This window comes from Chrysemys picta, chromosome 9 (genome assembly GCF_011386835.1).
Source record: "Chrysemys picta bellii isolate R12L10 chromosome 9, ASM1138683v2, whole genome shotgun sequence".
In the NCBI taxonomy this organism is placed as follows: domain Eukaryota; kingdom Metazoa; phylum Chordata; order Testudines; family Emydidae; genus Chrysemys; species Chrysemys picta.
In genome coordinates this window covers 42,759,252-42,771,508 of record NC_088799.1, presented here as the reverse complement: position 1 = coordinate 42,771,508, position 12,257 = coordinate 42,759,252, and the positions used below count along the sequence as shown (strand labels likewise).

At 41.3% G+C, this 12,257-nt stretch overlaps 1 protein-coding gene across 14 annotated transcripts in view; it reads right to left on the bottom strand.

The window, feature by feature from the left end:
* Positions 1 to 12,257, bottom strand: part of PIK3CB (phosphatidylinositol-4,5-bisphosphate 3-kinase catalytic subunit beta) — a 211,793-nt gene that overhangs the window by 17,824 nt on the left and 181,712 nt on the right. For all 14 annotated transcript variants that reach the window (XM_065558075.1, XM_065558079.1, XM_005282507.5 and 11 more), the window contains 2 exons: positions 11,698 to 11,807; positions 11,273 to 11,351 (listed from right to left, as the gene is read on the bottom strand). In XM_065558075.1, coding sequence (XP_065414147.1) covers positions 11,273 to 11,351; positions 11,698 to 11,807 — 189 coding nt within the window. The remainder of the gene's footprint in view (positions 1 to 11,272; positions 11,352 to 11,697; positions 11,808 to 12,257) is intronic.

The window sequence follows — 12,257 nt, the reverse complement described above, 5'->3', positions numbered from 1 at the left end:
TTTACTTGTAGTACCCACAATGCCAATGCCAAACCTCACACCTATCAATACAGGTAAAAATGAAAATCCACTGTAGGCTTCTTGACAAAGGAAAATATATGTATATAACCCTCTTTGCCTATCAATGTACCAAACACTGTAATATGTAGGTTTGGGGTTAAAGCATCTTGATTTATGTGTGAAAGTTCAGTTGAGTCCTGGAAAAAAATACACAGCCTTTGAAACCATTTGTGTACATTGGGCAAATGAGTGGTATTTTGAAGTTGTGTTGACTAACATTCACTCCCCTCGAACAGTTAACCATGACCAGGTAGCATGTTTTTTAAACTTAACTATCTTTACCTACAATCCTGTGGCAAAATGGTGTTTAAAAATGTGTTGGATAACATATTTTAAAATACCACTCATTTTCCCAGCGTAGACAAACCTGAAGTTATGAGATAAGCTGACAGTAAAGCAAGTCAATATATCCAGGTGAAAGGTTGGCCTCAATCTCCTACCCCGTCCAGCTTTGCAGCACAGAAGACCAACACATGCTCCCAAGTATCTGAATACTGTGTCTCCCTTCCAGGAGAGGATGATCTGCTGGGGTTTCTGTCCTTGTGTAGACTCCAAGCAGAAGAGAAGAACTGGACTGAGCCTCCATTTAGAATTGCTTTAAAATAAACATTCTGGCTTGTGGTGGTTATAAGAGAATTCTGGCCCCCATCCCAGATTGCTCATCCGCTGCATAGCGCTTTCTGCACCAGGGCCAGTTCACTGAAGCTGCAAAATCTGTGGTGGCAGGAGGCCCCAGATTGGGTAAGGCTCCCATGAGAAGATTGATTGAGGCAGTAAGCAAGTGCTCCTGCTCTTTTAAAAGGAAAGGTGGAGAAAAGAAGCAATACAGCAACTGGAGCCTGGCTGTTTTCACAGGAGTGTGGTTGGTGGCTAAGGATCCAGAGGTTCCAGGTGAAGTAGGAGAAGCTGGGAAGCCTAGGGCCTTCTGTGCACCCAGGAGAGCACAAGGGGCAGCAGTGCAAGGGAGACCTATCGTTCAAAGAAATGGGGGGCAGAAGGATTGGAGGGGAAGGGGCAGAACTGACTGGACTGGAGGAGTAGGTGTGATTTTTTTTCAGCCAGATTGAATTGTTTTGTTTGGGGGATTGAAGATGTGTCAGTGGAAATTAAGTATAGTTAAACTTCAGTTGTATGGCAGTACCAGTATTTTCACCCTATGCTAATAGCTTTAGTCCTCAAGCAAATAAATTGAGGACATATTTTTCAAAGCCTGCTATTCATCCTTTCTTTAGGCTCTATGCCTCATGAACAGCAGACAGACCCAACCCCTGACCTTCAGAAAATATAAAAATAACCAGGCTGGGTTCTTGTGATGAGACACATGTGCTGGAGAAATGGGGTTATTTACATTTGATTTTGCGGTAGGGGTGACTTATGGTTCTCTCCCCTGCTTCCAGCATATGCTACTGTGGGGGCTGGATGCTGTTACTGTCATAACTAAGGCTATTTCAGTGTGCCTGGATCACCATCTGGATGCTGCTGCCTGCATACTTAATTCTTTTCGCAGCCTCTCCACCCCCTCAGAATTTTGTTTATAAGCATGTATTATAAAGGATGGTTGAGAGGGGGCTCCCACAGGTTCAGCTCTCTCTGGGGGTTCCCCTTATGATTCAGAGTTTATGGGGACAATCTTTGGACTGCATGGCATCTCTCTTCATCTCCCCTTGACGACCTTAGAAAGTAGGTCAGTCAGAGAAAACATATCTAATGACCCATCAAATTAATTCCCAATTGCTAGACGCCGTGTGTGGGGCTGGGCTGGAGTCATAGAGTCTACCCCTGAGAAGGAAGTAACTGAGAATGCCTGATCTGGTGCTCTGCAGCTGCCAGGAAGGCAGTCCTTGCCCCCAAGTATTAGAGCAACCTCCTGTAGGTTATTCATAATAGTATAAATTATCTGCACATTTTTTTTTCGTCTTTTCAAAGAAAAATTAAATCAAATGTTCAACTTTACAGCAACTAAGCAAACATTCAATTACCTTACAGCAAACATACACTTCCTGAAGTAATTTGTCTATTTAAATTCTTCTTCTATCTTAGACTTTACTAAAAGGAATCTTCTCATAAATAGCATATTTTCCTGATGGTTAACTTGTTTATAATTTTCCATATCTGTGTGGTTTGATGCGATGTGCCTGTGCAAATCATACTATGAGTCTTCAACTACAAATGCTTAAATGATGAGATCAAATTCTCCAGCTGGTGCAGCCTGAATATTATTTAAAAATATGCTGACTTCTAGCTTACTGCAAAGATGTACATAGTTTAGCAATTAAAATCACAAACTGTAAAGATTACAGCTCTGTACCTCTCATGGTTTCAAGTTATGGATAATGATAGGGCATGGAATGCTAAATTGCAAGACTTAAAAAAAAATCAACGTATTGTTAGAAACATTAGTTCCAAAGATGTTCTTAGAAATAAGTCTTTTTTGGGGGGAGGGGGGGGAGGGAAGGAAGTAGTCAAATAAAACTAACATGTGTGTGCTTGTATATGTATCTGCAGGAGTGAGTGAAGTGGCAGAGGCAGCTGCCTAATAGCCAGGGCCGGCTCTAGGATTTTTGCCGCCCAAAGCAAACACAATTTTGGCCCCCCCCCTCCTCCTTCTTTAATTACCCCATCCCCGCCTCAACTCCGCCCCTTCCTCAAATCCCCAGCCCTGCCTCCTCCCCCCAGGCTCTCAAGCCTAGGAGGGAGGGAGGGAGGGGGAGGCCACTCGGAGTCTCCCCCACGCCCAGGTTTGAGAGCCTGGGAGGGAGGGGGAGACTCCGAGTGGCCGCGGCGCGGGCGCCGCTTCTCCCCCTCCCTCCCAGGCTCTCAAGTCTGGAAGGGAGGGGGAGCAGCGGCGCGCGAAACAGCCGCTCGGGATCTCCCCCTCCCTCCCAGGTTTGAGAGCATGGGAGGGAGGGCGAGTAGCGGCGGACAAATCAACTGTTTCGCGCGCCGTGGCAGCAGCAGCGGAGGTGAGCTAGGGCGGCCGGGGCACATTTTTAGGGGCGGCATTCTGGCGCCGGCCATGCCGCCCCTAAAAATGTGCCGCCCCAAGCACCAGCTTGTTTTGCTGGTGCCTAGAGCCGGCCCTGCTAATAGCTAGTGTCCTGCACTATAATGCTATATTCCTTATCTTGTGATTTCAATTCTTGGAATTGGTACTAGTGCATAGTTACGTTCAGTGCAGTAGTGAGTGGGTGGAAGGAGGTGAGTTCTTTATGTTGCTCTGTAACAAAGACTGGAAGATATAAGAGCAGGACCTACTAGCTCTGAAAGGAGTTCTGTGCTGTCCAGTCCAGTCATCAATGAGTAGAAGGAGGGTGACTACAATCTGGGGATGTATGTTAAAGATAGTAATAATGGGAGCAACTCTTACGCTTTAAGAGGGGTACTAAAGATGAACCTTAGGAAGAAAAACATGGAGGGTATAAAAAAAGAGAGTGTCAAGTTCATGACTATTTACATAGATTAAAAAGTTTGCCCTCTTCATTAGGTACATTATAGTAAATCATATGTCAGAAGTCTACAGCAGTTAAGCAACCATCATTACCTCTCTTTAGGTGCAGGAAAATATGTTTATTCCTTCCTTAGCATAAACCCATGATAATAGCTAGATCAACACTATATTCTGTTCCACTGGCATTCAGAAATAGCATTTCAAAACTGATCCACAATGAGTGATATCTGCACTATTCATTTAAGTCTCCAATCCCTAAATTATTGAAAATCATGTATGTTTTCATTGCAGTACATTGAGCTACTTTTAAACATTTATAGTATCTTATTTCAATATTAACTTTACTCGGATAAACTGTGGCATTTTCCTATACTTCGAATATAATACAGCAATGAAGGATTTATAGCACAGTAAGGTAAATATACACTTTTTTAAAGATCCCCATAACGTATACCAAGAAGTGAAACAGATAAACTGCTTTACAGATTTATTACATCATGTTTCTCCCTCTCACCCTTTGCTCCCTTTATTATCGGGGAACAAGTGGTAAGAAAGCAATTATTACAGGGATATCATACTTAACTAGTCCTTCTTGTCTTTAATATAAAATTTGTTTGTTCTCTTTTTTTATTGTAGTCTGACTGCGCAGAAGTCAAAAGCATTTTCTGAAGATTTTCATGAGAATCAGTTATAATCCAATTATAATAATAAATGAAAGTGCACTTTTTCGGGACTCAGTGCAGGAACTAAACCTCAATGACATTATATACATCATCTATGAGATGTAGTAATTATTCACATTGGAGGTGTGTTCCAGGTCAGAAGAACTGAGTTTAGAGCTTGCCATATATAAACTGTTTAACTTAAAAAGCTGCCATTAGGAAATAAAGGCAAACGTAACAGGTAAGGAAATGTAATTTTTTGAAAATTATGCGCTAGTAAAAAAGAGCATTTAAGAGTTAACTCACTGGAGGTTTATTTAAACATAGCACAGAAGTAGAAAAAACTAAGCAAAGAAAGTTACTTTCACCAGGCATGCATTACCTTACATCAAACAGAAACTAGGCTTATTTGTAACAGTCCCACATGTTGTTGCCTCTGTTCATTTTGCCTTCGGGCTATATTAAACTGTGCTAAATATGCTTCAAATTTGACTAGAATGAATACAAAATTATGTTAAAAAAGTTAAAGTTCTGACAATCTTATAAAATTAGGCAGAGTGAAAATGAGCAGTCTAAGTATTGCACCTCATGTAGCATGAATCATCACACACAACTGAGATACCTATATAAAAGCTTGAAGAGAGACCAGATTGATGATCTTAACTCTAATATTCCTTTATTTACCCAACTTAAGTTAGAAACTTATTTAAATACACCACAGAAAGCTGAGAGAAGATTTTTGCCTAAATGCCTTTAAGAGGATAGGTTTCAATTTCAGCACAGAAATTCACAAAGGCAATTTCCTGCAGTGACAGGCAGTATTCTCTTAACAGGTAAGACGACACTGGGAGATTTGGCAAACTCCATTTCCTCCTCAAAACTGCGAAATTCCTTGGTTTTATTTAATTAAAAATTACAGTATTAACTATTTTTAGATTACTCCTTTTAGATAATTAGATTACCTGTGTCTACTTTTGGGTCATTATATATAAGGTCTTAACATGCATTTGGTTTCTATTCTAGAGACTTTTCACTGTGAAAAACATCCCACAATTCTGCAGAATTAGGATAGACCGCACTAGTGCAAAAACTGTTTCCAAACAAAATGAACTGAAATACTTACTCCAGGCGAGGGAGAGGAAGGGGTGGATGGGGGGATAGTAATCTTTCTTAGTCCTGTCTTGAACCTTCATCTACATTCTTCTTTCCCTCTACTGTAAAACTTGCCAGTTTAAATTTTAAGTAAGAATCCAATTTAATACAAATTTTCAGACAAAATAAAATACAGAATTCAGGTTTCAATTTGGGTTAAAAAAAGATAAATATTAACATTTAAAGACAGTGGTACCTAATATGCTGTGCAATAAAAAAATTTTTGTTCTTCAGTGAATGATTTCAATAATGAACTACAAATGCATATACAGGAACATAATTTGCTCCCAAAGCACTTTGTGATTGTTTCCTTTGTGGCCATTTTTGCACTCTACAGAAATGTTGAGCCTCTGCTATTAATGAAAGTAGCTACAGGGTTATAAATATATGCAGCAGATGGTCATAAGCTAACTTTTTGGCATGAAGAAGCAGTACGAAACCCACTTCCAGTAATATCAACTAATAGATATGAATGCCGGTAAAACAACAAATCAAAGAGGACTCCAATCCAGTAAAAATACTTGAATTATGAAAACTACTAAAATGACATGCTGTGATGGCCATATCTAGCCTGATTTTATCAGTCTATAAATTTGGATGATTTTAATAATGTGTGTAACATATTTATATTAGAGACATGAAAAGAGCTCGCCTCCCTCCAGATGATAACAAAGCACTGTTCAAGGTGATGTCTTGAGTCCTTGAAAAGTAATAGTTAACTGATATGTATGCATGAATTCGGTGTACTGGACATTGTGGGAAAAGCCACCCTACTAATAGAAACCTGTCTTGAAGATGTGAAGCGTGATTTGAAGGTATAAGTTGTCCCCAAATCTGAAGTGGTTGTGGGTGAGGACAAAGTCACAAAGCTCAGCCACCAGGCGTGCTGTGGCATCATCAGGGATACTGTTCCTGACAGCTTGTAGTCCATCCTCATGTGGAATATTGGTGTAAAATGCTTCTACATCCATGGTGGCCAGGATGGTGTTTTCAGGAAGAACACCAATGCACTGTAGTTTCCTCAGGAAGTCGGTGGTGTCTCGAAGAGAGCTGGGAGTGCTGGTAGCGTAGGGTCTGAGGAGAGAGTCCAAATAGCCAGATAATCCTGCTGTAAGAGTGCCAATGCTTGAGATGATGGGGCGTCCAGGGTTTCCAGGTTTATGGATCTTGGGTAGCAGATAGAATACCCCTGGTCTGGGTTCTGGGGGTGTGTCCATGTAGATTTGTTCCCGTACTGTAGCTGGGAATTTCTTGAGCAGATGGTGTAGTTCCTTTTGGTATTCCTCAGTGGGATCAGAGGATAGTGGCCTGTAGAACATGGTCTTGGAGAGTTGCCTGGCAGCCTCCTGTTCATAATTCGACCTGTTCATTATGACTACAGCACCTCCTTTGTCAGCCCCTTTGATGATAATGTCAAAGTTGTTTCTGAGGCTGTGGATGGCATTGCGTACTGTACGGCTGAGGTTATGGGACAAGTGATGTTGTTTGTCCACAATTTCAGCCTGTGCACGTCTGCGGAAGCACTCTGTGTGCTTCCGCAGACTTTGTCCTCACCCACCACCACTTCAGATTTGGGGACAACTTATACCTTCAAGTCAGTGGCACTGCTATGGGTACCCGCATGGCCCCACAGTATGCCAACATTTTTATGGCTGACTTAGAACAACGCTTCCTCAGCTCTCGTCCCCTAGTGCCCCTCCTCTACTTGCGCTACACTGATGACATCTTCATCATATGGACCAATGGAAAGGAGGCCCTTGAAGAATTCCACCTGGGCTTCGACAATTTCCACCCCACCATCAACCTCAGCCTGGACCAGTCCACACAAGAGATTCACTTCCTGGACACTACAGTGCAAATAAGTGATGGTCACATAAACACCATCCTATACCGGAAACCTACTGACCGCTATACGTACCTACACGCCTCCAGCTTCCATCCAAGACGCATCACACGATCCATTGTCTACAGCCAAGCCCTAAGATACAACCGAATTTGCTCCAACCCCTCAGACAGAGACAAACACCTACAAGATCTTTATCAAACATTCGTAAAACTACAATACCCACCTGGGGAAGTGAGGAAACAGATTGACAGAGCAATACGGGTACCCAGAAATCACCTACTACAGGACAGGCCCAACAAGGACAAAAACAGAACACCACTGGTCATCACATACAGCCCCCAGCTAAAATCTCTCCAGCGCATTATCCACGATCTACAACCTATCCTGGAAAATGATCCCTCACTCTCACCGACCTTGGGAGGCAGGCCAGTCCTCACTTACAGACAACCCCCCAACCTGAAGCAAATACTCACCAGCAACTACACACCACACCACAGAAACCAATCCCTGTAGCAAACCTCGTTGCCTACTCTGTCCCCATATCTACTCTGGCGACACCATCAGAGGACCCCACCACATCAGCCACACCATCAAGGGCTCATTCACCTGCACATCCACTAATGTTATATATGCCATCATGTGCCAGCAATGCCCCTCTGCCATGTACATAGGCCAAACCGGACAGTCCCTCCGCAAAAGAATAAATGGACACAAATCGGACATCAGGAATGGTAACATACACAAGCCAGTAAGTGAACACTTCAATCTCCCTGGTCATTCTATTACAGATTTAAAAGTCACTATCATTGAACAAAAAAACTTCAGAAACAGACTTCAAAGAGAAACAGCAGAACTAAAATTAATTTGCAAATTTAACACCATTAATCTGGGCTTGAATAGGGACTGGGAGTGGCTGGCTCATTACAGAAGCAGCTTTTCCTCTCTTGGAATTGACACCTCCTCATCTATTATTGGGAGTGGACTACATCCACCCTGATTGAATTGGCCCTGTCAACACTGGTACTCTTCTTGCGAAGTAACTCCCTGCTCTTCATGTGTCAGTATATAATGCCTGCATCTGTAACTTTCACTCTATGCATCTGAAGAAGTGAGGTTTTTACCCACGAAAGCTTATGCCCAAATAAATCTGTTAGTCTTTAAGGTGCCAACAGACTCCTTGTTGCTTTTGTAGATACAGACTAACACGGTTACCCCCTGATACTTGACACCAGAGAAAAGACAAGTCAGCTGAACTTGGTATTCAAACATTCTAGCCCATTCAGCATTGCCCCAGAATGACCATTGAGGGCAATTAAGGATAGCAGAGCAAACAAATGACCTCAAAGGTGCTCAGCTATGCCATATACTTGCCACATAAATGTATTCTCAGTTTGAGAGCTGCAAGAGGGCTGTATGAGATGAAAGTGCTTAACTGGAGTTGGCAGGTCAATGATCCCTCTTGGGGGGAAGGATAGCTCAGTGGTTTGAGCATTGGCCTGCTAAACCCAGGGTTGTGAGTTCAATCCTTGAGGGGGCCACTTGAGGATCTGGGGCAAAATCAGTACTTGGTCCTGCTAGTGAAGGCAGGGGGCTGTACTCAATGACCTTTCAGAGTCCCTTCCAGCTCTATGAGATAAGTATATCTCCATATATTATGATACAGTAACTCCGAATACATCAAAATGACAATTCACACTGCCTTGAGAATTTAAAAAAAAAAAAAAAAAAAAAAAAACCGTCAGGGGAAGAATCTTTATTTCCTTCCATGGCCTTTGGGTCTCCCACAGATCTAATACTTCTCAGTCGGATATTGAAATCCAACTGTAAGGGATCCATATGGATATCTACTCATGAATAGCTTAATGTGTCTAATTTCCAATTCTCTTCTGCCTGCCACTTAGGTCTGGTTATCAGAGAACTGCAAAGTTGTATTCCAGATCCGCACACTACCAAAATTCAACACAGTAGCTAGCCCCGCCTCCAGCTAGTTCACAGCTCAACTAGTGGCTAGTCCCCTAGATAATTCATGGCTCGGCCAATAGCTAGCCCCCTAGCTTTAGCCAAACATAAGTATGCTCTTTGTTCAAAATTCTCTATTCTGACTGGCAAGCAGAGATTTGCCTTCTAAGTTTTTACCTCACTTCGACATACACAGCATGAATGCTAACTAGGACTACCACTTCCTGGACCACAACATGAAGCATATTTATATTAGATCTGAAAGACCAAGTTAACAGATAATCCACAAAATCATCACATGACAGAATATCACAGACAATGTTTTCCAGAATTATATATTCCTGACATATACCAAAGGATCATAAAAATTGTCTGCTGTACCCTCATTAGTGTTTTTCCTGTCACCAAAAGACTAAGGCCAAGATTTTAAAAGGTATTTAGGCCTTGCTGTGTTCAGTGCTGCAATGCCTAGATGATTTAGGAGCCTAAATCTCATTTGCAATACTGATTTAGGCACTTAGGATCCTAAATCCCATTGATAGATGATGGGATTTAGGCTCCTAATTCGGTTAGGCATTTTAACGCTGAATGCAGCAATGCCTAACTACCTTTAAAAATCTGGGCCTAAGTTCCAAAAGAAAGCCAAACAGACAACGCAATTGATGGCATGAAAGCGGTCATACAAATGAGAGGCAGAATTAACATGACGAGACTTCACCATGGCAAAGGTGACCGCATATTTGCTTGGTACACAACAAAAAAGTACATCATTTTCCATTTACTTCACTACTTCCATTATTTCTTTCCCACAATAATTTGGACCATTTTGAGTCAGAAACCCAAAAATGCTGAGAACCACTGGTTAGGAGATTCCTGAAGATAGCATTGACTTCTCTGGCAAAAATGGAATTACCAAAACTTTTGGCCATTGCAGAATTCACCTTTATATGGGTGTAAATCCTTAAATTTGCACCTGTCCACCTGCCATTTGCAGTTTGGAGGAGTTAATTGTGAGTGCAAAGTGGAAGTCTGGCACCGTTCGACTATTATTAATCAATTTTTTGGATAAGCTGGGCGGAGGGGGTACAGCATTGTTAGGTTTCAAGGAGGATAAACCTATGTGGAGGGCCTTTGAGAAGAGCTGTGCGAGTCAGTGTTAGTAATTTTGAGGTGTTCCTTTGTAACACTGAATGGTCTTTAAGGACAAAATGCAAGGAATGGTTGGGGATGCTTTCTTGGACTCCTCCCTTAGTTGAAAAGTCAGGTTCATTTACTGCGGGTCCATATTGCCCGAGGCTGGGACAATGAGCAGCAGAAAGGTCATCTGAATTTTAATCACTGGCAAGTGAAATCTCATCAGAAAAAGACTGAGGAAGCAAAGGCAACCCTAGCTGGCACAGCAGGTGAGCTTTTAATGATGAACCCCTTTCTTTTAAGTGCTCAGTGGGCATTGAGGCTGTTTTAGTCAGATGTATTCTTGTCACTAAAAAGGCCTTGTCCAGTGAAGAAGATAAGTTTGGGACAAGGAAAAAACAGTCACATCCTCAACGGTCAATTCCCTTTGTTAAAGCTTAAGGTACCTGGTTCCCAGATTCCAGGCTTGTTGAAGACTATTCCTCACTATCTGGTGTAGAGACTGTGCTGAAGACCCTGGGTTAACAGTTAAGATTTCTGGCATAAGAGAGAGACAGACTTAGTCAGACTGGATTGAACTACCTTGCCACAAGGGCAGCACTAATCTGTTTTTCCCAAAGCCTTCTCCACTTTATCAGTCTTTATCAGCACACTGAACTGCAGGAAAACTAAGCAAAAGAATTCAGGAAAGCAAAGTAAGAGTTAAGGTTAAAGACTGCACAGCAGAACAAGACCTCAGACCTTTATAGTGGACCATGTCTGATTGCACAAAAAGACACAATCAAATAATTGCTTGAATATGCATATAACTTGTGAATACATTTAGAACTATTGCATGTGAAACCATGATAACTGCAGGCACATTTGTTAACCAGAAGGCCTGAAAACTTGTGACTAATGAAATTTTCCCATCACTGCTGATATGAGAAGTGAAAATGTACCACATTAGACTACCTTGTCTACTCAGGGAAACTGGGTTCTCTTTACATTGGATTCAGTAAAAATTCTTACCGGAGATCGAGACCAGCTTCTTTCCAAAGTAAGTCCATCAAACGCAAAATCTGGAGTGTCAACATGTCTTGTCGTAGATCTGCAAGGGAAAGATAAAAAATTTCTACTTTAATTAAATAATTTCCTGTTTGTATTAAAGGCATTAAAAAGTCCGTAGTCAATTACATCAAAACATAACATTATAACATTTTATTCAAAGAACACTGCCCAATCAAATACTACATCAGTTCCAAAGGTTAAATGGGGCGAATAAATAATTTGGAGCCCTAACAGATAAACTGACACATGGATGGGTTTCTAATGGGGTAGGCTTAATAGTATCTGCTTATCGAGCCATCGGAAGGCATGCGTAACTTATGGTAATAAAAAAGCCAGTCTAAATGCAAAAGGAGAAGCAAAAAATATAAATTCTTAATATCACTTACCATCGCCATTTTTAAAGATGATCCCCAAGAGATCCCCTCCAAACATCTTATTGTTGTATACTATCCATAAAGGCTTCATTTTAGAATCCATATATTTACACTTCTCAACACTGGAGGGAAATACAACAACTATTTTACTCAATTAAGTAAATATTCTTTTTATTTGTAAGAATGAAGGGCAATAAAAAGTTTTAGAGTTCTAGTGTGGAATTTTCTTATACTTTGGTGGAATGCCATTCCAAACTTTCATTTCAGCACTATCGTGTCAGTTATACTTGGCGAATTTACGTTACTTATTTATCTATATACATTTATATCTGGAAATTACTAAACCTAATGCCTGAAATAGCTGTCTGTATTTTCTAAGAAAATACATTACCTTCTTTAAATCCAACCCAGTCAAATTTTAGTTTTATGCTTGTATTTAACTGCTGAGCATAGTATTGTACTGGCTAATGTGTTTATTGTTGTGAACAGAAGCCAAGACTGTACTCTGACTCACTTTTAGCTTTATATATATTGTGACGGGTTGGATCACAGAAACCCCCTTGGGGCTATCA